Here is a 26,545-nt window from a genome sequence, read left to right as displayed (position 1 = left end):
TCTGCAGCAAATCCGTTCCTGATTCCGCAGGTAATTCTTGCCAAAAGTCTGCACCAAATTGTGTTTCATTTGGTGTTGATCTTCGTCCAAATTTGCAACTACGGAAAGCAGAGGGAATAAAAAAAGACCTTACTCACCTTTCTTGGCGTCCCCATAGTGACATGTCCCTGCTCTCCCAGCTCGTCTCTCTGCAGCCGGACTACTGGGATGACATTGCGTCTTCTGTGACTACTGCAGCCTGTGGAGCAGAGAACAACTAGGGGAGCATTGGGGCATCGCTACATAATCTGACATGCTGCAATTTAAAAAAGCTGCACCGCAGGTAAATTACTCCACCAAATGTTTCCGCTGTGTGTGGATGAGATTTGTTAAAATCCAATCTACCTTGCTGCCACTGTAAAACATTGCGGCTCTTTTGCCCGCAAATCCAGCAGGAAAGCCTTAGGCCTCCTTTACACGGTCGTAGCTGTGTCTACGGTCCGTGGAAGGGCCGCGGAATGTCATCCGAGGGCCATCTGAAATCACGGACCATGCACTCACGAGATGTGCATCCATTTGAATGAGCCCAGGCAATGCACGGACCATGGAATCCACAGTCGCGTGCATTGGTCCATAGGAAAGCATGAGTTTTATACTATCCGCAATATACGGCTGCAAAACTACGGTTGTGTGCATAACGCCTTAAAGGGGTTATCCAGGTTCTGAAGATTTTTTGCTAATGGTTTAAATTAGATAAATTAACAAAACAAGGAGAACTCACCTATCCTTCCCTTCGAAGATCCATCGCTGATGCTCCGGCGACACTCCCAGTGATTGTTTACAGGCACGAAGCTTATGAGCGCAGCCAATCAGAGGGCTCAGCGCTCATGTGTTGTATTACTGGCATCTATGCATATTGTATGCTGGTAAAACACATGCCGAAAACATACAAGCTACATACAATTTCTGGGTATTCATCCCATTGCAAAATGTTTCCCCATAGACTGACTTGCTGAGATTCTGCAGAATTTGGGAAGACAATGAAATACAATATGGTGTCTACAACTGACATTATAAAACAAATAGTCTTGTAAGAGCAGAAGTGCCGTCAGTGTATCCGTGTATGTGAATTAAAGCCTTCATTCAATGCCGGGATGATATCACAGAGGGTCAGTGTGTTCCACTTTTTTCTCTTGAGAACAAATAATTGGCTGTGAAGACGTAATCCCAGTGACGGACAAAAAAAGATCATCTTGATCTTGGTAAATAGGACTGAGATAACACCACTCGACACCATGCTGAATAGAGGCGTAACACTATCTATTACGTGGAGATCGGGATCGCCCGTAACGTTACACACAAAGTGCAATAGACTAGGGAAAATATTTTACAAGACACTACGTATGTGGAGATTGTTCTTGTAACAATTCCTAGTGAAATATTACGGATCTGAGCAAAGGAATCACATCATCCCTATATTACTTACTCAGCTCTGCTGCATGAAGGAGTGTGCTCTGCTTCTTGTACTCTAAGTCTATGAACACCTAGTGACTATGACACTGTCTTCACCAACATAATCACAAGTGTCCAGGTCATTGTCTGCTTATAAATTCGCTAGGACATGCTATCACTATATGATCGTGTGGTCTGACTTTTGGAAGCCCCACTAATCGTAAGAGTGGAGTCGTCGCAGCACTAATTTAATATTGTGACCCCCTTCACTGTATTTCCATGCACAGCGGCACCCAGGCCACCCCCATTCAAGTGAAAAGGGCGGGCAGCAGTTCCCTGCACTACAGAGTGGCCAAAAACAGTGAAAGGTTTTTAGTGCTGAGTCTCCTTTATTTTCAGGATCGGTGGGAGTCCCAGAGGTAGGACCACCATGATCATAAAGTTACATAGTTAGGTTGAAAAAAGACATCGGTCCATCAAGTCCAACCTTTCTCAATCAATTACACGTCATCCATTGCTAGATTAGTTATAACTCTCAATGCCATTCGTCCGTAAATAAACATTTAGCCCTTCTTTAAATGCTGACATATTATCTGTCATTACTACCTCTTGGGGTAGGACATTGCATAGTTTGACTGCTCTAACTGTAAAGAACCCTTTCCTATATTGATATCTAAAACATCTTTCTTCCACACGCAATGAATGTCTCCTGGTACTATGTAGAGTCCTTGGAAGGAACAGATCATGTGCTAGTTCTCTGTATTGACCACACATATACTTATACATGTTAATACGATCACCTCTAAGACGTCTTTTTTCCAAGCTGAACAAGTCCAATTTCTCTAGCATTTCATTGTAAGAGAAAACTCCCATTCCATTTAATAATCTAATCGCCCGCCTTTGAACCCTCTCCAGTTCTCCTATGTCCTTTTTACAATGTGGAGCCCAAAATTGAATTCCATATTCAAGATGTGGCCTTACAAGGGATTTATAAAGAGGTCATGTTCCATACATTTGAATCACAGGTTTTTAATCTCTTTTTTTTTTATACACCCTAAAATCCTATTTGCTTTTGCAGCTGCTGCTTGACATTGAGATAAATTGATGGTATATACTAGCAAGATAATGTTGTAAAATGGGAATACCCCTTTAATAACTTTGCGCTGCGGGTGATTCTGCTTCTTCCGCATTTTAACTCTAATTTTAACTCTTAGTATATCCATGTTCTCCATTCCCATCCTCACTTCATGACATGGCCCCGTCACATAGACTTCTAATATAATCGCCACATAGTCAATAAAAATCTTACGACTTAGATGGGGTTCCGGACTAATAGTGATTGATGGTATATTGTTAGGATATTCCATTCGTATTTGATTGTACAAACACTGGGATCCCGAGTTTGTTACATAGATGTCTAAGTGACATTATATTTGCAGATTTCTGGATTGCACAATTGTGGTTCTCCGGTCTATTAAGCAACACACCCCGTGCTCAAACACTTTCAGAATATTGTGTTTTGGAGCCTTTCCAGAAGGTCTATAAATAAGTGGACATTTACCCCTTCATCGGGATATAGGAGACAACTGTAAAATCAAATCCATTCTATTATTATTTCTATTAACCTGAACCCTGACAATAACTTAGAGCGGACTAGGACACATTGAAGCAAAAGGTATAACAATGTCATTATTGGCGGTGAGAAGGGACATGGACTGGTTCAGCCTGAATGAAAACAATATGGCAGGAATCAACGTTGCAAAATAGGGAGAAAAATTCTCAGTTTACTGGAAAGGCAACCAGAGGCTACACCGGGTTCAGAGCTGGGCAGACAAATTTCGCTTTGCCCCATAAGGGGGGGGGGGGTCAGAATTATTATAAATGGCTAATTGGGGTTTGAGGGATATTTTGCACTACAGTGAATGTTCACCCTTGAATACTTCTTTTTTTTTTCTAAATAGGTTAAAAATACTGTGCTGATTGATCTTTTAATATATCTGTATTCCATTTTTCTAATATTGAGCTCCAAATCCCCTGCATAAACATAGATTTATAGGATAACATTCTGGCTACCAGCAGTCACCACTAGGGGGAGCTAACTGTATACTTTGAACTCAATAATAACACAGTAGGCACTTGAGCTACCCCTAGTGGTAGCTACAGGCAGCCAGAATGTTATCTTTTTGAATCTATGTCTATGAGGGGATTTGGAGCTTTGTATCAGAAAAGTATAATAGATATTTTAATAATTGAATCAACTCAGAATTATGGATATTAGCAACATGATGATAAAAGGTTGAGATTCACTTTAAGGCTAAACTTCCCGAGTAGTATTTTCTTAGACAGAGTTATTGGAAGCTATTGTGGCCGTCGACTGGGTCCCTTGGAGAAAAAAACTTAAACAAAAACTTACATGATGTTCCTCCTCTTCCCGGGAATGTCAGCTTGTGCTGTAGTCATTGTTCTTAGAAGTTCCTCAAGTTAATTTAAATGGGTTGTATAGGATTAGAAAAACATGACTGCTTTTTTCCAATAACAGCGCCATACCTGTCCACAGGTTGTGTGTAGTATTGCAGCTCAGTCTCATTCACTTTAATGGGGCTGAGCTGCAATACCACACACAACTTGTGGACAGGTATGGCACCATTTTTGGAAGAAAGCAGCCAGACTTTTCTAATTCTGTACAACCCCTTTAGGAAAAAGCTAGAGTTGTGGAAATATTAAAGGGGCTTGATATTAATTACCTTTTCCTAAGGATAAGTCATCAGAATTAAATAGGTGGGGATATGACTACCGGCTCCCCCACGATCAGCCAATTGAAGAGGCGGCGGCGCTCCGGTGAGCCTTGCAGCCACTTCATTGCTTACCAGGGACAGCGCCGTACTTTTGGTAGTGGCTAAGCCTAGTACTGCAGCCGCGTCCCATTTACTTCTAGAGACTGAGCTGCAAAGAGTCGTACTCCCACCGTTCTGATATTAATGACCTAGTCTAAGGATATTGATTTCCAGCTCACTTGACTTCCCTTGGAAAACAAATGTCTGTCCTGGGTATATTAACTCTTAATGTATTGCAAAACTGTTCTAGGTTGTCATCCTCATGTACAGTTAGGTCCAGAATTATTCGGACAGTGACACAATCTTCATGATTTGGGCTCTGCTGCCACCACATTGGATTTGAAATGAAACATCTGAGATACAATTGAAGTTTAGACTTTCAGGTTTAATTCAAGGGGTTGAACAAAAATATCCTGTGAAACGTTTAGGAATTGCCACCATTTTTCTACACAGCCGCCTCATTTCAGGGGCTTAAAAGTCATTGGACAAATTAACATTACCATAAATAAAATGTTTTTTTTTAATACTTTGTAGAGAATCCTTTGCAGACAATGATGGCCTGAAGTCTGGAAGCCATGGCCATCACCAGACGCCTGGTTTTCTCCTTTGTGATGCTTTGCCTGGCCTTTACTGCAGCGTCTTCACTTGTTTGTGGGTCGTTTTGTCTTAAAGGTAATGTGTTGCCAGAAAAACATGTATTTTTTTTTTTAAATTAAACGTTTAGTGTGTGGGTGATTAAACATTGTTCAAATTTTTTTTATTTTTTTCACGAGTCAGGAAATATTATAAATTAATTCTAATTTATAATATTTCCCATTTCTGGTCACTAGATGGAGCTATTCCCAAAATTGCAGCATTGCAAAATTGGGTAAAAAGCCCTCGCTCTAGTGAGCTCTCAGCATCCCCCCCTCCTTTATCCTGGCTAGTGCCGGGATAAACGAGGGGTTTGAACGGTGTAACCTCCTACACTGTGTGTCGCCATTTTTTGAGCTAACACACAGTGTAGTAGGTTTACATACAGTAGTAAACACACACAAACACGAACATACATTGAAATCTCTTACCTGCTCCTGCCGCCGCGGCTCCCTCCGGCCCGTCCGCTCCGTCTGCTGCCGCTGGTCCAAGTGCACAAATCCGGAAGCCGCGACCGGAAGTAGTAATATTACTGTCCGGCCGCGACTTCCGGTCCACAGGAAAATGGCGCCGGACGGCGCCAATTTCGAATTGGACTGTGTGGGAGCGGCGCATGCGCAGTTCCCACACAGACGCCGTACACAGAAGTCAATGGGACGGGAGCCGTTCGCAGTCCCTATGGAACTGTGGCTGCCGTATTCCATGTCTGTATGTGTCGTTAATCGACACATACAGAAATGGAACAAAAAATGGCAGCCCCCATAGGGAAGAAAAAGTGTAAAAATAAGAAAAAGTAAAACACAAACACAAAAATAAATATAAACTTTTTTAATAAAGCACTAACATCTTTAACATATAAAAAAATAATTTGTGATGACACTGTTCCTTTAAGCAAGTGAAATGCAGCTCGATCGGGTTGAGATCCGGTGATTGACTCGGCCATTGCAGAATATTCCACTTCTTTGCCTTATAAACTCCTGGGTTGCTTTCGCATTATGTTTTGGGTCATTGTCCAGCTGTCCTGTGAAGCGACGTCCAATCAACCTGCTGCATGTGGTTGAATCTGAGCAGAAAGTAAATCTCTGAACACTTCAGAATTCATCCGGCTGCTTCTGTCTTCAGTCACATCATCAATAAACACTAGTGACCCAGTGCCAGACAGCCATGCATGCCCATGCCATCACACTGCCCCCACCATGCCATCACACTGCCTCCACCATGCCATCACACTGCCTCCACCATGCCATCACACTGCCCCCACCATGCCATCACAATGCCTCCACCATGGCATCACACTGCCTCCACCATGCCATCACACTGCCTTCACCATGGCATCACACTGCCCCCACCATGCCATCACACTGCCTCCACCATGCCATCACACTGCCTCCACCATGCCATCACACTGCCCCCACCATGCCATCACACTGCCTCCACCATGCCATCACACTGCCCCCACCATGCCATCACACTACCATCACACTGCCCCCAGCATGCCATCACACTGCCTCCACCATGCCATCACACTGCCTCCACCATGCCATCACACTGCCCCCACCATGCCATCACACTGCCCCCACCATGCCATCACACTGCCCCCACCATGCCATCACACTGCCTCCACCATGCCATCACACTGCCCCCACCATGCCATCACACTGCCACCACCATGCCATCACACTGCCCCCACCATGCCATCACACTGCCTCAACCATGCCATCACACGGCCTCCACCATGTTTTACAGAGGATGTGGTGACTTTGGATCATGAGCCGTTCCAAGCCTTCTCCATACTTTCTTCCTCCCATCATTCTGGTACAGGTTGATCTTAGTTTCATCTGTTCCAGAACTGGGCGGCTTCTTTACATGTTGTTTGGCAAAGTCTATTCCGACCTTTCTATTTTTGAGGCTGATTAATGGTTTGCACCTTGTGGTGAACCCTCTGTATTTGCTCTCATGAAGTCTTCTCTTTATGGTAGACTTAGATACTGATCCACCTACTTCCAGGACAGTGTTCTTCACTTGGGTAGATGTTGTGAAGGGGTTTTTCTTCACCATGGAAAGGATTCTGCGATCATCCACCACTGTTGTCTTCCGTGAACGTCCAGGCCTTTTGGAGTTCCTGAGATCACCAGTGCGCTCTTTTTTTTCAAGAATGTCCCAAACTGTTGATTTGGCCACTCCTAACATTTGTGCTTCTCTCTGATGGATTTCTTAATATTTTTCAGCCTAACGATGGTCTGTTTCACTTGCATTGAGAGCTGCTTTGACCTCATGTTGTGGGTTCACAGCAACAACTTCCAAATGCAGATGCCACACCTGGAATCAACTCCAGACCTTTTACCTGCTTAATTGATGATGGATTAACGAGGGAATAGCCCATGCAGCCCATTAAATAGCTTTTGAGATAATTGTCCAATTACTTTTGGTCCCTTGAAAAAGAGGCAGCTACATATTTAAGAGCTGTAATTCCTAAACCATTCCTCAAATTAGGATGTGAACACCCTCAAATTAAAGCTGAGAGTCTGCACTTTAAGCCCATAGACATTATATAACTGTATATTCAATATGTTTTGGTAAACAGCTAAAATGCCAAAACTTGTGTCACTGTCCAAATAATTCCGGACCTAACTGTAAATTGGAAATCCAGAAATTGTTATAGAATCCACAAGTTAAAAGTAAGGTATTGTAGGAGACTAACGTTTATGTGCAGGGGCGTTCACAGAAATCATGGGGCCTCATACCAAAACTTAGAACGCACCCCACTGGGAGAGCTCTGACATATTTTCTACTGGTTTTCTATTAACTGTTTGCGTATGTGCCATAATTGGGAAAATAGAGAAAAATAAAGTTGCAACACTCTCCAGGAATTTCTTAAAAGCACTTCACTTTATTTGTATCATTAAAAAAAGGGATAGCGCGTTGGATACAATATAGAGAAAAGGCTACAGCCGTTTCACGCTATCCGCCCATTGCCAGATAAAGTGCGGAGAGCGCGTATATTATAAATTGAATGTAATCTACAGTATAGAGGAATATTTTTGGAAAGTTGGTTTGAACATTACCTTGCATAAATGGGATGATTGTGTAAAGTATGTAGCTTTAATACAGTGATGCCCAAATGGCGGCCCAGAAAAACAACTGGATATGATACAGCAACTATATCTATTTCTTATCTATCTATCTATCTATCTATTGTGGGACCTCAAATATGGCCCTTTATGGCATCATAGGTCCACGCGTCACCTTCAATCAGGGCCGGATCAAGGGGTAGGCACATACAACCTAAACCATGTTCATTATTTTGGACTAATTCTTTCCAGGTAATCAAGAAAATGTATCATATAACAATAAGTAAACTTTGTTACTTTTCTCGATTATTTAGCCACTAGGGGGACACATCTGATGGATGAAATCTTACTCTGAATACAATTTCCAAGTATACAGATAGAAGTATAACATAAAGTAAAAATGAAATGAACTTCTTTACAAATAGCTTTTATTTGCCATTAAACAGCTGAAAAAATAAAAAGTTGGATTTCTTTGGTCTATACTATAAAATAGGTTTTAACATATTTTTTTAAAAATTTTACATTTTGTACATATTTTTATCTGTCCATAGAGGAAGCAGCCATTGTATTTACTGAACCAACATCCGTAATTCTGTATCATTGACGTGATAAATATTGTGAATTTAATTTGATCCTTAGTTATATATTCACTCAATGGACTCAATAGCTAAAACTTCACCCTATGGACTCAACATGCTGCCCACAGGGCGGGGGGGTGGGGGCTAGTTTTCTTTCTATCCCCTTGAACTTGTAGGGATATACTAGTTACAGACTTTTCATAGCCTGGCTGAACACTTAACTCTTATCAAATACTATAGCGTAATTACTGTACTGCTTACATTACACAGGTCATATCCCTACAAGTATACACCCAGAACAGCTACATACACTTTTCACTACCTAAACATGTTATATAGGGGGTTTTTTTAGGTTTAGAAGACTAATTATCAAATTTCCCATTAGGGCAGTCTCATTCCTTCATTCAGGACCTCCATTAATTCGCCAGAGCAGAGAGCAGCTACAAATAGTGACTCTCTGGAGGACCTCAGTGTACAACATGTAATGCTTTATTTCACCTGGGGTGGCACTGCAGGGAAATTCAACACTTGCTGATGGCTTCCCCTACAGATTGCAGCTGATCACTAAGGGAACTAGATGCGAGAAACTTTTTCATCACCCTTTTGTCAAGGAACCCATTTAAGAAAAAGGGGTTGTCCAAAAAAGACAACCCCTTCAACCTTTGAAATAAAAGGTAAAGGAGTTATCCGCTTGAGACGATCCCTTTTTGTTAGAAGAGTCCTACAAAGATAGGCTGATCACAGGTTGTCCCGCTACTCAGTCTCTTAGTGGTCAGCTGTATTCTGTGGAGAAACCCTGCAGCAAGTGTTCAATTCACCTTCAGCGCCACCACAGGGGAAATATAGAATTACGTAGTTCCCATTGAAATTAATAGCCTGTCCATGTAATGCATGGACATGTCGGGTCCTCTAGAGAGAGATATGCTCTTTTATAGCCACCCTCTGCTTTAGCTAATAAATGAAGTTCCTAAATAAGAGACCCCACCCATTCTCAATCCATAATAGGATTTCTTTAAATGATTTTTCCAAACTAGATGAGCCCTTTAAGTTTTAGATCTATTCAGTGACTATATTTATACCGAGCTGTTGCTTAGTCCGTGGCAGAGACTTATCTGTCCACCACTGGTAGTAAATTGCCCCCTAGTAATGTCACATGTTCCTAATAAATTCCGACTCTGCAGTTCAGTAAATATAGCTGCCTCTCTTGAGGGACATGACAGGTACATATTGACTAACACATACAACACATAAAAAGCGAGATAAAAAATGAGGTATTGAATAGCACAATAAAAAAAAACAATCACATTAAATACCCTTTGGATCTATGGAGTGCTTTGTCATAGGAAACCAGAACAGGCCTAAGGCTGGCCATACATATTAGATGTATGTCGACAGAACCAATGTTGGCGGGACTGGCCGACCATCTAAAGTGTATGGCGATGTACCGACTCTTCCCCGACTGCAGATGTCTGGGGACGGAAGAGTCGGACATGTTGAATTTCAACATGCCCGATCCTTTAGTTTGCAAATAGTTAAGTCAATGTCAGACTTTCTCGCTTCTCCCTGTTAAAAACACATGCACACTCGGCCGAGCCAAGCGTACATGTGTATGAGGGAGTCGAGAATAATATCTGTTGGCCGAATGATCGTTCGCTATCTCAAGTGAATGGCCAGTTTAAGATTACTGCATCTTCCAGATTCCCAAATTGTTTTTTTCTCGTAGCTACAATTGTTCTCACTAGTTGTCCCCCAAAGATCTAATCTGGATGTTGTAACCCCACACAACTGCTGAGATCTGATGCATGTATAAGACCAAGTCTAGGCTGTGGCTAGGGGCCCCTCATGGGGGTGCACCGGTATTTCTGGTCAGAAGAGCGGGAGTACCAAGTACCTAGGTCTTGTAAGACGTCTCATCAACTCCATGACTTCTCTTGTTTCAAGCCTGAAACAGGAACATAGAAGGTGTGGTGTAACATGGAACTGATCTTCTGCTTAGTGACATTGGAGATATTAGTGAGTGCAATTGTAACCAGGATCAATCCTTATGGGGTGTCTAAAAGATGATTCAGTAACATGATGTAAATTTGTAACCTAAAGCAACCAAACAAATACCGTCATGGAATAGTGCGATACAACTAGACTGATGAAACTATGAATAACACACCGGGGTCACAGCTTTATGATCTAAAATAAACATACTTAAAGGGGTTATGTGGGGACCGAAAATTATTAGCACTGCAGTATGTGAGTACACTCACTAATATATATTCCGGTCTCCCGTCGCACTGATTATGAGATTTTTATAGCGCTGCCGAGGAAACCGGAAGTCTAGTCGCACATCCTTCTTTGATGATGATATGACTCTTCGTCATGTGACCGGCCCCGCTGTAATCTATTATTGTACTAGCTGTACTACTGCGACATCGATTACATAAAGTACAGCGGGGCCGGTCACATGACGAAGAGTCGTATCGTCATCAAGGAAGACTGTGCAACTAGACTTCTGGTCCTCCGGCAGCGCAATAAAAATTGATGAAAATCTCATAATCAGCGAGACGGGGGACCAGAATGTATATTAGCTAGAGTAGTCCCATACTGCAGTGAGTACACTGCTAATAATTTTCGGGCCCCACATAACCCACTTAATGAAACACTCCAGGCTAAATACACACACTGTGCTATGTCTAGTGCAGGGCCTGAAGGGGGCGGTGCATGACACAGGGATTCAAAGAACACTAATGAGGTGTGTCAAGCACCACCCATCCCGCCCTGCACTATGCCTAACACAGTGTATCAATTTTGAGTATTCTTTTAAATTACTGTACATGACATATTATTGCCATTTATACCATGTTGATAAATGAAACCCAGTGCATACTACACACAATAACCATATTTCCCAATAACTGCAGGCTAGTGTGTGGTATTGTACCCATTGAACAGTCTCCGAATTCCGAAACGGGGGCCGTAAAAGAGCAGATGCTATGTTATTGAGCATATTCCGCTCGACTCATTGGAAGAAAATGGTGCTATGACCAGGTCCATGATATTGTTCATGTAAGTTCAGGTGGCCATCCTGTAGTAGTATCGATACTCACTAACTTACTGTTATAAGGGCATCCAGTAGATGGCAACAGTTTCTCCTTAACATTCCACATTCATTTTATTAAATATAAATATAATTTACATGCTACATGTAACAGGGTATAATAAAGGGGTAATCCCAACTTAGAAATGTATGGCATATCCTGTGGATATGCCATAAATGTACTGTATGATAGATGCAAATTCGAACTCTGGGACCAGGGCCTATCTCCAGAAAAGAGGTCACCCGATCTGCACCTATCTTCAGAATGGGGCCACCCGATGCCCATTCCGCTTCTTTGGGAGCAACAGAAACAGCCCTACACGCTTGTTCTGCTGTTTGTGTAACAGAATGGAGAGAGTCGCGCACATGTGTGGTCAGTTCTCCATTCATTCTCCACCTGGATGCGGTAACCTGCAGCCACCTCACCAGGTGGGACAGGGGTCGGGTGACTTGCATCTATTAGACAGTTATGGCATATCTCGTAGATATGCCACAAATGTCTAAAATGAAAAATACACATATATATCCCGGAATATATAATACTTCAATAACCTCTTTCCTGGGAGGAGACTTTATGATATATAATTTATACACAAATTCACATTTGGCAAAGTGTTTCACTCCTAGAAACGCAACCGTGATATCATTGGAAAATGCCTCCAGTTTTCATGTGATGGACCTCTCGTCTAAACCGTGGCCATACTGTGCAAATAATTCATATATGGCAGCATGGTCCAGGTGGTGGTAATCTAGATGTGATCATGCAGAGAGGTATGTCACTCAATGATCGGAAAGTCTGCTTCAAAATGTTTCAACATTTCCAGGTATGTCAAATCATAACCACTCAAGAAACATCCATTTGTTGTAATTCTAAAGTGGAACTTATAGTTTTGACTTTTACGCTCTTGTTTTCAACTTTTTCCTCCCGTAGTATTTTATAGGAAATTCTGCTTAGAAACCATTCTACATCCTGGTAGTCTTCTGGCCACGTTAAGTACTCGCACCTTTGTATATATGCCCGGATGGGTTTATATTTCCTCAGCTGGTACTGAGAAAGAGACCCTACCACGACCATTATAAGGACATTTTTGAGTTCCGTAAAGTATCGACTTTGAGCATAATTGAAGGCCTCCACGCACCATCCATCCTGCAGAAAATTCTTTGTCACAACACAAATGGTTTTCTTACTATTCCAAATGGCGTCTCGAATATTTCCAATATGATCTTCTCCTGGAATGAAATTTCTTTCCTCAAAACATAGAGTGAAGCGGTTTTGGTCACCGTACTCGGAATCTAAGTTTTTGATAAAGACATTTTCAACCCAAGTGAAATCCTTTCTGGCGTAACACAAATAAGCATCATATTTGAAAGTTTTTTCCTCTTGATGCTCTTCCTCAAGTACAGACCGTATCAGCCTCTTGTAGATTCCAAAGAAAACCCCTCGGAAATGGGTATATACAATCACCGTTGTCATAAAAGTCACAATGACAACCGACGTGAAGACAAATAAAGCAAACATGAGTGGTCCTAATACAGTAAGTTCATCACATACAGAAAATGTAATAGTATTAAGTGGTTGAAACCTTAAGTCATCGGGAAATGCACAGTAAATGTCCCATGGGTCACCCAGTGTAGTAGTATTCGTTTCATTCAACCATATTAAAAAATCGACAAGGGGACAGAGACAGATGTACTGGTTATGTCTTATGTCAATGGTTTTCAGATTAAGAAACACATCTGGGTTGGGTGAAAACAGTTGGTTCCTAGATATATCCAAAGTGTGAAGACTGATGGGTAAAATGTCTCGCCCGACATCTGTGAGAAAGTTGGATGACAAATTAAGAATTTCCAAGGACATCAAGCCACTAAAAATTCCATAAGGAAAGAATCGAAGATGGTTGTTTGACAGGCGTAGTTCTTGAAGAACACTAAGATTCCGAAACATGTCGAAACATTTACCGTTTTCCCAAATCAGCTGAATCATGTTATCGGATAGATCTAAGTAAAGGAATGAATTGTTTTTAGGAATACTAATTTGGTAAGTACAGTCGCTTATTCGATTCCTTCGAAGGGAGATATTTTCAATCACCGCATATTTGAGGAATTCAAAGGAATCAGCAAGATTTGCTAATTGGTTTTCTGAAAAATCAATAGTTGATGTCTTCACTTTGGCGACCTTAATAGAATTCAGTTTATTTTGCTTTAAACTCACAAACTGTACAAATAACAAAGCCTCGCAGAATCTAAGGTTTACAATGGCGTTATTAGTTAAGTCTACATACTCCAATTTCCAAAGGTTCTTAAAGGCATACATCTGGATTGGTCCAATATGATTGTTTTGCAGAAAAATCTTTCTCAAATTGGGGAGTCCTTCAAAAGCATCATTATATAACTCACCCAGCAGATTAAAGGACAAATTGAGGAATTGCAAGCTTTGAAGGCCATGGAAAGCATTAGTCTGAATGCGATTTATCGTGTTTTTGGCGAGATTAAGAAGTAACAGCTTAGAGAGTTTTTCAAATATGTACGACTGCAAAATAAAAATTGATCCTTGTGATATGTCAAGGATTCCAAGGTCACTATTCTCGAGTCCGGCAAATGTTGAATTATCTGGATCTTTAAATCTGTAGTAATTAAAGTCATGTCCCATGTTGTGAGGACTTAGTTTAAGTTGGAAAATTTTGGTCCCATTCAAGACGTTGCACAATGCTTTTGTGGTTCCTTCAGTGAATGAATTTCCCCCCAGATTTAGTGTATCAAACTCAATATTTCGAAAAGGATTCCCACAATGTTCCCAATCAGTGACATTCAAGCGAAAAAAAAAATTATTTGAAATATCCATAACTGTAATTTTTTTATGTTGGAAACTTTGTAAATCTCCGCCGCAAATTCTGGATATTTGATTTCCCTTTAAAGTTAACAATTTAAATCTGTATAAATGATAAAATTTGGGATGGGGTTTGAGATATGTGATAGTGTTAAATGAAAGGTCTAAAAATTCCAAATTGGACAAATCCTTAAAATAATTGTTTTCCAAAAAGGAGCCATTTAATCCATTGTCGTATAACACAAGATTTTCAAGCCGTGATAAGCCGACAAAGGCGTCTTGATCGAGTACCAGGTTTTTATTGTGGGACATATCCAGTTCAATCAGGTTTGGCAAATTTTTGAAACTATCCTTATGTACTATTAACCTTTTAGTATTTTGGGCAGCCAGATTTAGCTTAAATAAGTACAGCAGTGCTGGAAATGATGTAGAGTTCACTTCCGAAATGTAGTTACTATCCAAGTCCAGATATAGAGTGTCCATTGGTACCCAAGGAATTTCAGTCAATTCACAAAACTGAAACAAGGCGATACGCTCAATAGTCCTGCACTTGTGTTCACTCGTCTCCAGGAGGAAAGGGCCACCAACAAAAAGAACCATCATGAGATAAAGAACAACGTTCCTAAACACATGAAAAAAGATCGTTATCACATTGTAGATGAACATTATATATCATAAAGAAAAATAATGTACATAAATATTGCGTTTATCATTGTAATAAATCTGTAATTATATTGTAAAACAAGATTTCCTACATAGATAATAGTTGCACTTCTTCAGAAGTATTAACTGCACTGAAAAATATACAATGAAACCTCTCCAAAACACCCCCCCCCCCCTGAGAAGACCACCCTTATTCAGAGCAGATTTCCTGCAGCAGATTTTCAATTCCATTATATACAATGCAAACTTTCCATCTTCTTTGAGAAGACCACCCCCTGGAAGACCACTTTTCAATAAAATCTTGGGTGCTCGTCTCAAAGAGGTTTCACTGTACTTACATGTATACAAACTATATATGTACAGCGCATACATATACAGTATATTCTTATACACTATAAGGATATGTGCACACACAGAATAAAAAACTTCTAAAAATACGGAGCTGTTTTCGAGGGAAAACAGCTCCTGATTTTCAGAGGTTTTTTAAGCCACTCGCGTTTTTCACTGCGTTTTTTACAGCCGATTTTGGAGCTGTTTTTCTATAGCATCAATGAAAAACGGCTCAACAAGTGACATGCACTTCTTTTTCGCGGCGTCCTTTTACGCCATATTTCCCATTGAAATCAATGTGCAGATGTTTGTAGGCGTTCTGCTTCTGTTTTTTCAGGCGTTTTTCGAGGCGTAAAATGCCCCAAAATACATCTGAAAACACTACGTGTGCACATACCCTAAATCAAATATACTGTACATACACGCAAACAAAAAAATATTAATTTACATGTACAAAATATAAACATATTTTGAAAATTCATATATACTTATACATTGATTCCTAGATAGATATGAAATAGAGATAGACAGACAGACAGACAGACAGACAGACAGACAGACAGACAGACAGACAGACAGACAGACAGATAGATAGATATGAGAGTAGATAGATAGATAGATAGATAGATAGATAGATAGATAGATAGATAGATAGATAGATAGATAGATAGATAGATAGATAGATAGATAGATAGATAGATAGATAGATAGATAGATAGATAGATAGATAGATATGAGAGTAGATAGATAGATAGATAGATAGATAGATAGATAGATAGATAGATAGATAGATAGATAGATAGATAGATAGATAGATAGATAGATAGATAGATAGATAGATAGATAGATGATAGATAGATAGATAGATAGATAGATAGATAGATAGATAGATAGATAGATAGATAGATAGAAATCTCAGCTGATAGTTCCCAGGTTCCCACTGCAGAAGTCATTGAAATAAACAGAGGCCCCACAGGTCAGATAAGTTTGGGAGCCCCAGCAGCCAAGACCTCCCTCTCATTTAAAGCCCCTGTCTGTCAGTATGTCTGACCTTGCATAACACAACCAAGGTTACAAACAGTTTCAAGAACACTAGTGGTTATCATCCTAGCAGGACTGACAGGGCTCTTGATAGAATGTAGTGCCAATATATTCTATCCAGCTCTTCTATATTGATGCAAATAGGCTCCAATTCTTCCAGACATAGAGACACTTGAATACTGCTGGTTGACCGGTGACTAATGCAATGTCCTATGTATATTAGATTTGAGTGTCTTTCATGTCAAGACTGTTATTGAGTTTCAGCTCAGACAAGACAGGCTTATTGACCAATTGAATGAATCATCAGTTTTGCTAAGCGAAATCACCATCTCCTATGTGTGTGTATATATATATATATATATATATATATACACTAAACACAATCAATGATCCTTTGTGCTACACCAAACCGTACTATATAAGTTAGAGGTTAAAAGTCCAAAAGGAATCCAGCAGCCTTCCAGGCAATATAAATCTTCAGTCGCTTATTAACTAAATAGCAATTATAACTATGTTGTAACAAGTGGAGTTTGTCTGCGTGACGGCAGGTTTTCTCTTTTAGTGAATTCTGAGGAGGACGCTTGCAGCATAGTTGGAACGTTTTGGGGTTGTCTTTTTTCTTACTAGGCATAAGCATAGTTGCCAACAGTCCTGAATTTGCCGGAACTGCCACGAATTTACGGAGACATTCCCAGCAAATTACTGTCCGGACGTATCCCGGCAACCCGTATATTAAATTGTATCTGTGTCCTCAGCTCCCTACTCTATCATTCGCTAGACTACAGGCTACGTCAGGCCTGCACCCTATAAGAAATTGGGATAGGAACCCTGCACATGCCGGTGCGCTGACGTAACTGGATCGCGCTAGCCTACGGATCCTGTCTCGTCGCCTCATAGGCTGCAGGTCTAGGAACGGGGATAGGTGAGTATGGTTTTTTCTATTTGTTTGGGGGGCACCTGGGCACTATCTGTTGAAGGGGGCGTGGCACGATCTACATGGTGGCTTTGTGGCACTATCTACAGGAGAGCTGTGTGGCACTATCTACAAAGAGGAGAGTGTGTGCCACTATCTACAAGGGGTAAGTGTGGCATTACCGACTAGGGGGGCTGTGTGGCACTATCTATAAAGGAGGGAGTGTGTGGCACTATCTACAAGAGTGGCACTATGAATAAGGGGGAAGTGTGGCACTATCTAAAAAAGGGTGTGTGGCACTATTTATAGGGGTCTGTGTGGCACTATCTACAGGGGACTGTGTTCTATTAGCTAATGGGGGCTGTGTGGCACTATTTACAGGGGGCTGTGAATGGCACTATTTACAGGGGGTTTTGTGGCACTATCTACAGGGCGCAGTGTGTGGCACTATTTACAGGGGGCTGTGTGTGGCATTATCTACAGGGCGCACTGTGGCATTATTTACAGGAAGTAGTGTGTGGTAATATCGACAGGGAGCAGTGTGAGGCACTTTCTACTGGGGGCACTGTGGCCCTATCTACATGGGCAGTGTGGGGCACCATCTACAAGGAACACTAAGTGTGGCACTATCTACGCTGTTTTTTACGCTATTAGTAGTGGTCAGCACATATCGTTTAGCTTTAGTAGAGCTTGTAATATAAAGGGCACGGCTGGTGGACATGTGCAGCCCAATAGTCGTAGCATACAAACTAGAAGGCAGTGAGAGCGTGGCAAAAATAACTTGGTTTGAAAAGTATCATTTGGAAACTCCCTATAAAAATCCTGTGTTTGCCCCTGGTTAGGGAACAGTTACTAGGGCAGACTACAGTGACGAGTCTTTCGGTGTAACGGCCAATCGGGGCAGGGCAAAATGTAAAATAGACCGCTGCATTCCCCGGTGTACAGTTTGCTGCCAGAAAGCGGACAATATGGAGGTAAAGAAGTGCCCACCATAGTAGTTGTCAGCCAAACTAGTGCAGACATTTTTGTTAATTTATTTGTATCCAGAAATTCTGTGAAGCCACGCCCCATTAGCTGCATCCACCCGATAAGCCACGCCCTATAAGGCACACCCACCGATCTGTCTTCATAACAAAAGTGTCCATGGAAAAATGTTTCAAATGTTGGCAACTATGCATAAGTGCACCCATGAGTGTAAAGGGCTGGATGGCATTTTCACCATGCCCGTTGTCTACTTTCAGAAAATATATGGGTACGGGGACATAATATGATTTAAAAAAAAAAAAGGAAAACAACATTCCCGGACATATCCAGCACACATATCAATGTGTGCTGGATATGTCCAGGAATGTTGTGATATTTAAATTAGGTTGCGAACCTTTTTATATAATATGATTTATATGTATTTATTAATTTCTGTTACTTATATAGCGCCAACATATTCTGCATCGCTGTACAGAAGTTGTCATCACTCACTCTCCCCAGTGGGGCTCGAGCCTGTCGTCTTTATTACTGCAATGTTCATTGGATTGTGGTAAACCTTCAGCATCTATGATATAAGTGGTAATGTCCATGGAGTTATATTTTATGTCCAATTTGTTCTGTTAACCCCTTTCTACGCATGCCTTACATGTACGGCACAGGGATAGCACGGGAACACCCTGCTGCAAAGGCAGAGAACGGAGAAAACTCCCAACCCAACCGTTTAACCCCATAGATGCTGCGGTCAATAGCGACCGCGACACATAAGTATTTTACATCGGGAGGGGGCCGATGGGTTGCCATGGCAGGGGTGTCTATCATGTCTGTAAGCCTAAGGCAGGGCCTAATAGGATGCATGATGCATGTCCGTGATACCCTGTAGATATGCCATAAATGCTTAAGATGGCAATACCTCTTTAATGGGTTAAAGTAAGTTGCTTTTCACCTGCCTCAAATTTACGTGCCGCAGATGCATACCACCCAACCGGTCTGTTTTTCCAGGATTGTCCCGCAAACAGGTCACAAAGTGTGCAGGCTTATGTGTATTAGCATAAAAGTCTGCGTTCTCAGGATGTTTTGTAGGCGTTCCCAGATGGATCAAGGTTGGGATAACAAGTTTCCTGCGAACGGGGATGCAAATGTTAAAGGGGTTGTCCATCATCGGTGCGGGTCTGACACCCGGACCCCGCACCAATAAGCCACTCCGGTGGCCTGCGGGCACCGGATCTTATGGCACATAATGCTAGGTACGGAGCGAAAGCAGTTGGCTCCGTACATAGCATAGCGGCTGTGCTGCAGAACTGCAGGTCCGCTCCTATTCACTTGAATACTGCAGCTCGGCCACTATTCCGTGGCCGGAGCCAACTGCTTCTGGCATGTACGTCCGGTGCACGGAGGCACCGGACCAGCTTATCTGTGTGGGGCTCGGGTGTCGGACCCCCACAGATCATGTACTGATGACCTATCCGGTGGATAGGTCATCAGTTGTCAGAGGGTGGAAAACCTTTAAGTATGAAGATGTTATTGACCTCTGTTTTACCTGCCGTGCCAGTCTATATATGCCTTAAGTTATGTTTTACATTTTGCATACATTGCACCACAGCTTAGCTGTATATATATACCAATACAATACCACCAGAACGGGGCACAGACACAGAGTAATGTTCAATATAAAGCAGCGTTGCTGAACACTATGAGATCTACTGTGTTTGCATCCCAGGTAATGACCAAGATAAACTTGGTGCATCGATCAACAATTGATGAACCCAAAAAAGAAAGTGATCGACTGAAGCACAACAAATTGATAGAAAAAAATACAAAATTTTATTAACATGAAACAATGACAAAGGTTAAAACTGGAACAGGGAATGAGTCACTCAATAAAAAGACATCAAAAGCAATCATGCACCAGATGTAGATGTAACGTAAATCTATACAAAACTGTTTGTTTGTTAGTACAGCAAAGGAGAATAGTATATATGCCTGTGCAGGCCTGTAGCTGATAGAGCCAAAAAGGGTAATGACAGAGAAAGAGATCTACATAGGATGAGATACCTGTATATAATGCCTAGGTCACCACTATGAGAGTATAGCACTGGTTACATGTAGATACTCAAATGCAGTGATTATCTGCATATGTATGGTAGACTAATGCAAGCCATGGTGTGTATTACGGGATCACTGTTTAAGATAACATCCAACACTGTGCATGGGCTCAAAAGAAAAGTATCAGGCCAGTAGCAGGAAAAAAAAACAAAAACTCAGTAATAGCTGTGAAACATACCGGTGGACATGATGGAGACGTGGAAAACCAGTGCTATACTCTCATAGTGGTGACCTAGGCATTATATACAGGTATCTCATCCTATGTAGATCTCTTTCTCTGTCATTACCCTTTTTGGCTCTATCAGCTACAGGCCTGCACAGGCATATATACTATTCTCCTTTGCTGTACTAACAAACAAACAGTTTTGTATAGATTTACGTTACATCTACATCTGGTGCATGATTGCTTTTGATGTCTTTTTATTGAGTGACTCATTCCCTGTTCCAGTTTTAACCTTTGTCATTGTTTCATGTTAATAAAATTTTGTATTTTTTTCTATCAATTTGTTGTGCTTCAGTCGATCACTTTTTTTTTGGGTTCATCCTTAGCTGTATATAGTCCATATGTGTACCCTAACACCCTAATAGCTTCAGTAACCACAAAATTGTATTCGTGCATACATTTCTAATGCAGAGCCAGGTGTCTCTATAGTTACAGACTACAAATAAACCCTGTGTAGTCTGATCCTACAGTCATGTATTACGTTCTTTCACCTGCTCCCTCTTCTACTGTCTGTAGGTTATCAAGAGGATAATGCAGAGGGAGTAGAGTACACATGACTGCAGGATCAGACTACAGAGACTTTATTTGTAGTCTGTAACCATGGAGACACATAGGTCTCATTTTTTATTTCGGATGCTTTGGAACAATAAAAAAAGAATTGGGTGAAAAAGTGTATGTATTAAAGTAAAAAATGACTCGTCCTCTTTATTGCCCCTTTGTAATGATTTCCTTTAAGCAATACCGTGTACAGAACAGGACAGAAAAAGAAGTAGTCATTGTCCTAATGTACTGTAGAAAACACTGGAATAAAACAACATACAGCCAAGAATCAGTCATCCGGTTGCTTTAGCACGTTTGCAGAGTCCTGACATTGATGATGCCTTAGATGTGCCCTGCCTTTCATCACAAGTCAGTAACATTTCACCACCCGCTTTGTGTCATCAGATTCTCTGTCTCAATTTCCAGTTACCTACAAATCTTGCCAATTTACTTTGTCAAACATCCAGAGAAGGGAACCATCACTGTTCGTATTGTCCTTCATGTTTTAAAGTAAGTGACAGATGTCTGACAATAAAGTAGTCATCTAACCATCGGATACATCATTCCTACAACATTCTTAGAGAGAATAGACGCACATGTTCACCTTTGAACACCCTTTACAGTCCACATATAGAATTATTCTACATAACAAGTTGAGTCACTGTCTAGATACATTACACTACTTATCTGAGTTACATTCTGTACTATATTCCAGAGCTGTATTCACAATTCTACTGGCCTCACAGCTGAAATCTCCCAAAATTTCTTGCAGGTTCAACGTCTATCTGGGTATAGTAGTCTTTAACCAGGCACCGTACAGCCATCTAAAATACGAACGGTCCTTCTGCATTATAGGAGTTCAGCTAACCTGTTAGGGGTGTGTCTGTCAACAAGCTTGTTGTCTATTTTCTATGATGACCATCAGAATTAGGAATGCAGCTCTGAAGTATAATACAGGCTGTAACTCAGGATCACTACAAAATAGGTAATGCAATGGATTTACAAAGCGACTAGGTATTAAGGTTATCTACAAGAATTCATAGGGTTATAGACTTAAGAGCACAGGAATTCCGGATGGATTCACTAGTCACCTGTATTGGTTGCCTAGGCCAGTGATTCCCTACCACAGTTTCCTCAAGTCCTAGCGTGCCTTGGAACCTGATCAGGGGTTACCTAGTAGTCAGTAGCAAGAGCTGACACTTTTATAGCAGGAATGGTAAAAAATGGTTCAGGCCAACAAACATCAGCCAAAATATAAAATTATAGAATGCCCCCCCCCCCCCACCACCGCCTGTACAAAGCTTCTTAGTTAGAAATAGGAGTAAGGCGTCCCTAGAAGTGAAAATATTTTTCAGGGGTTCCCCTATGGTAGTAAGTTTGGAAATCACTGGCCTAGGGAAATTAGTGTAGTGGAAAGCCCTGTTTGTCAGCAGCTCTTGGCCAAAGATAGGAAATCCCTCAATTAGTATACAGCACCCCAAATTACTATTTCAACGGGCTGTATAGTCGGGGCTTTTAGAGCTCATTAGGTCAACCTTTTTTTATCAAGACAACATCTATAAAATGTCTTATTAGGGAATAAGGATATCAGAGAAGGGGTCCCCATTTATTAGTCAGGCAGAGCGCCGCTAAGAAAAAGTATCACGCTCTGGTTGACTCGGCCCAGTCATGTGTCATATGGTTGCCCATTCATTTGAATGAGCTCCATGTAATGCTACATTTGCCCTGGAGCGGCAGCTGCCGAGGTTAAAGAGCTGTACCGTGGAGTATCTACCAGCTGATCATCAGGGCAGCTTTTTGTTTAGAGAAGGGGCTGGGACAGCACCTTCAATAAACATCTTGTGGATGCCCATGTTTAAAGAGGACCTGTCACTAGGTCATATAAGTTAAACTAGATAACTGACCTGAATAGCGCAGTCTACCTCATTTCAGCGATATATTTCTTTTTTTGTCCTTGACCCCCCCCAACAGGGTATGAACTACCCTCAAGCTGCCTCGTGCTGATTGGTCAGCATCAAAAGCAGGAAAGCTAGCTCCACCCTGTTGGCTAACTTCTGCAAATTAATGAGTAGGGAGCCAATAGAATAGTGGGCCATATCTCTGGGACAGGGGGGGGGGGGGGGTTTATGAAAAAAGAAAAACAGCGCTGGAATCAGGTAGACAGTGCTATTCAGGTCATTTAACCAGTTCAACTTATATGACCTCGTGACAGGTCCTCTTTAAGGCATATCACTCTACACATTAGGAGCATGAAGAGCTGTAAGTTGTGAAGATTCTGAGAACACTGTCACATAAACCCCTGAGACTTGTACAATAGCTAACATTATATTTGCATATTTCTGGATTGCACAATTGTGGTTCTCCGGTCTATTAAGCAACACACCCCGTGCTCAAACACAATTGGAACATTGTCTTTCGGGGCAAATAGTAGGTATCCCATCTGGTGAGGACTTCTTGGCCTTTCCAGTTGCTTACACTGCACTTCCATTATATTTACAATAGTAATGAGCTTTCAGATAAATCTCCTGCACGTGTAGACTACGTCTCTGAACAATTTCCCCCTATTTGTATTAAAGACTATGTAAATCTTTGAAAGGGATTTTCTTTTTTTTTTTTTTTTATAAAAAGGTCAGTCAGTGTGTTTGGTAAAACTTTATAATTAGTTTTTATTAAAAATTATTTTAACTTTTTGAGATACAGTTGCTTTGTATTCTGTATACAGATGTATAATTCGCTAAGACCTGAATGTGTCAGCGGGTCCTGCGTGTCTCTGACACATAGGATCCATCTGTAATCTATCACATCTAAGTTATGAACAGGACCCGCTTTCACTGAACCCGTCAGTCCCGTGGACCTGACAGGAACAGGATTTAGCGAACGATACAGCTTCTCTGCATAGAGAATACAGAGCAGCTGTATCTCCAGAAGTACACACTATTTTTAATAAAAACTAATTATAAAGTTGCACCAATAACACTGACTGACCTGTTTATTTTTTTTTTAAAAATCCCTTTCAAAGGTTTACATAGTTTTTAAGATTTATAAATGAATAGTTGGACGCTTACTGTTTACAGGGAAACATTACAGTAAAAATACGACAAAACAATTAAAGAGAACTTACCTTTTATATTTATAGGGGTTATCGCATGACAGACATCGATTGCATACAGCAACCCATATGGTAGGACAGCAGCAGACCCAAGCAATAGAAGGATGCAGGTATGCAAAAACTGGGAAGGCCTTCACTCTAAAACGATATCCAAAATAGTAGTGGAAGCAACAGCGTCCAATTCGGTAGTCAAAAAGTTATTGTGCCGAAGTAGCCACACAGAAGGAAAAACAGCAACGTTTTGACCTGTAAGTAGTGATTGGGTCTTTCTAGCTCAATACCACGGGTCGAAACTCCTGTTTTTTTCTTCTTTATCACTACTTGGGCACAATACATTTTTTGACTATCAAATTGGATTCTGTTGCTTCTACTACTGTTTTAGACATTGATAGCATATCCTAGAGATATGCTATCAATGTCTGATTGGTAGAAGTCCGACTGCCTTGACCACCACGATCTCTAGAATGAAGTTGCAGCGGCACTTGAATAGCTCACAATGGGCCAACTGTGCTGCCTCCATGAAAATACATCTGTGGCATATCGCTAGGATATTTGTGCCAGTTATACTGGTTTTACTGCCATTTTGATACTTGTGTACTTTTGTTTTTTGCTGTCTGTAAACTGAAGGGACCTGCCTTGACACCTTGTCTGACCTCGCTTCTGACTACTCCATGGTGCCGCATACCAGTTCTGCCTAAACATTTATTACCTGACCCTGGTCTTTCTGGCTACGCGCCTGGCTACTCCACGATATCGCATACCCGTTCTGCCTGACCTCGCTTTTGGCTAATTCACAGTACTACATACCAGTTCTGCCTGACTTCAGTTGTCTGACCTCGCTTCTGGCTACTCTGTATACCAGTTCTATCTGTCTTCCGTTGTCTGACCTCGCTTCTGGTCACTCCACAGTATTACATACTAGTTCTGTCTGACCTCAGTTGTCTGACCTCGCTTCTGGCTACTCCACATACCGTATACCAGTTCTATCTGACCTCCGTTGTATGACCTCGCTTCTGGCTGCTCCACAGTACCACATACTAGTTCTGTCTGACCTCCGTTGTTTGACCTCGCTTTTGGCTACTCCACTGTACTACGTTCTAGTTCTGCCTGACCTTCATCAACTACTCTAGCTACCCTTCTGGCTACACTATGGTACTACATTCCTTATCTGTCTGATCACCATTACCGACCTCAGCTAATCTGACTTAGATTACTATTATTATTTACGATTATGGTTCATTGTCACTAGCAATTGTTCCTCTATCCCCTTGTATTCTGGTTCAAAGTGTACTAGACATTATCCAGGGCATCAAACACCGGACTAACTTAGGACACTGAAGTCCTGGGGCCAGCTGTGTTCCTCGACCCAAACTGCAATCATGGAAAAAGGGGGTCCTATAGGTAAATTGTGCCGCGCGGACTGGTTCTTTTCCCAGGTATTGCAGGAACGAGAACATTACAACCTGTCATGAGACAACCCCTATAATATAATAAAATTACCATGATTTACAGTCGTTGAGTCGTCCTCTGGCCTTCTATTCTTCAATTCTGATGTTTGTTTTCTTGTTATATTGTCATCGTTAACAATAGTGATATTAAATTTCTTATAAAAATGGGATGTCTGTGTTAGAAAACCCATTTTTAAATATTCTATTGGAGTATTCTAAGGGTGTCCCCCATTTAGGGCTCTCATTTATTGGAGTGGAGAGTGGCTACAAAGAGTGTCTCTCTCTGAACGACTGTGCAATGCTTCTTGTTTCCTCTGGGGGCATTGCAGGGGAATTGAATACATGCGAGGTTCCCCCACAGATTACAAGTCATCTCTAAGAGTCCAAGCAGTAGGACACTCTACGACACAAAGATATAAAAAAGTGTAATAGAAACTTACCTGATGCCCTTCATCACAGTAAGCGTAGCTATGGCTGCAGACATTGTCACTAGTCAGAAGTTACTGTGGTTAAAGGAAGAAAAAGCGACTGTTACAGAAACATAAACCATGATATTATCCACATTTTACCAGCATTACATAGTTAGTACGGTTGAAAAAAGACACATGTCCATTAAGTTCAACCAAGGAATGAAAGTGTTCATTAGTGTTAGGATATTTAGTTTAGGCCTCTTATTTTCTTGGCCCCTGACAGCAGTACTACCTGTACTGCCCTGATGGCGGCCCTGCT

The 26,545-nt window shown here is 41.3% G+C and overlaps 2 protein-coding genes across 4 annotated transcripts in view; one reads left to right on the top strand and one right to left on the bottom strand.

Moving 5' to 3' along the window:
- TAF1A (TATA-box binding protein associated factor, RNA polymerase I subunit A) overlaps nucleotides 1–26,545 on the top strand; it is a 471,716-nt gene that overhangs the window by 103,404 nt on the left and 341,767 nt on the right. The gene's annotated exons all lie outside the window — the stretch shown is intronic.
- Nucleotides 12,247–26,323, bottom strand: TLR5 (toll like receptor 5). Of its 2 annotated transcripts, none has more exons than XM_075864605.1 (2): nucleotides 26,257–26,323; nucleotides 12,247–15,084 (listed from the first exon to the last, which is right to left on the bottom strand). In XM_075864605.1, exons 1-2 carry the CDS (start codon nucleotides 26,298–26,300, stop codon nucleotides 12,480–12,482), a joined length of 2,649 nt encoding a protein of 882 aa, XP_075720720.1. In that variant the 5' UTR covers nucleotides 26,301–26,323; the 3' UTR covers nucleotides 12,247–12,479. The 2 variants fall into 2 exon arrangements, with proteins under 2 accessions (XP_075720720.1, XP_075720721.1); XM_075864606.1 differs by lacking the exon at nucleotides 26,257–26,323 and adding an exon at nucleotides 24,381–24,452.

This window comes from Rhinoderma darwinii, chromosome 4 (genome assembly GCF_050947455.1).
Source record: "Rhinoderma darwinii isolate aRhiDar2 chromosome 4, aRhiDar2.hap1, whole genome shotgun sequence".
Classification (NCBI taxonomy): Eukaryota; Metazoa; Chordata; class Amphibia; order Anura; family Rhinodermatidae; genus Rhinoderma; species Rhinoderma darwinii.
The sequence above is the reverse complement of the archived record's forward strand: the minus strand, read 5'-3'. Positions and strand labels throughout refer to the sequence as shown.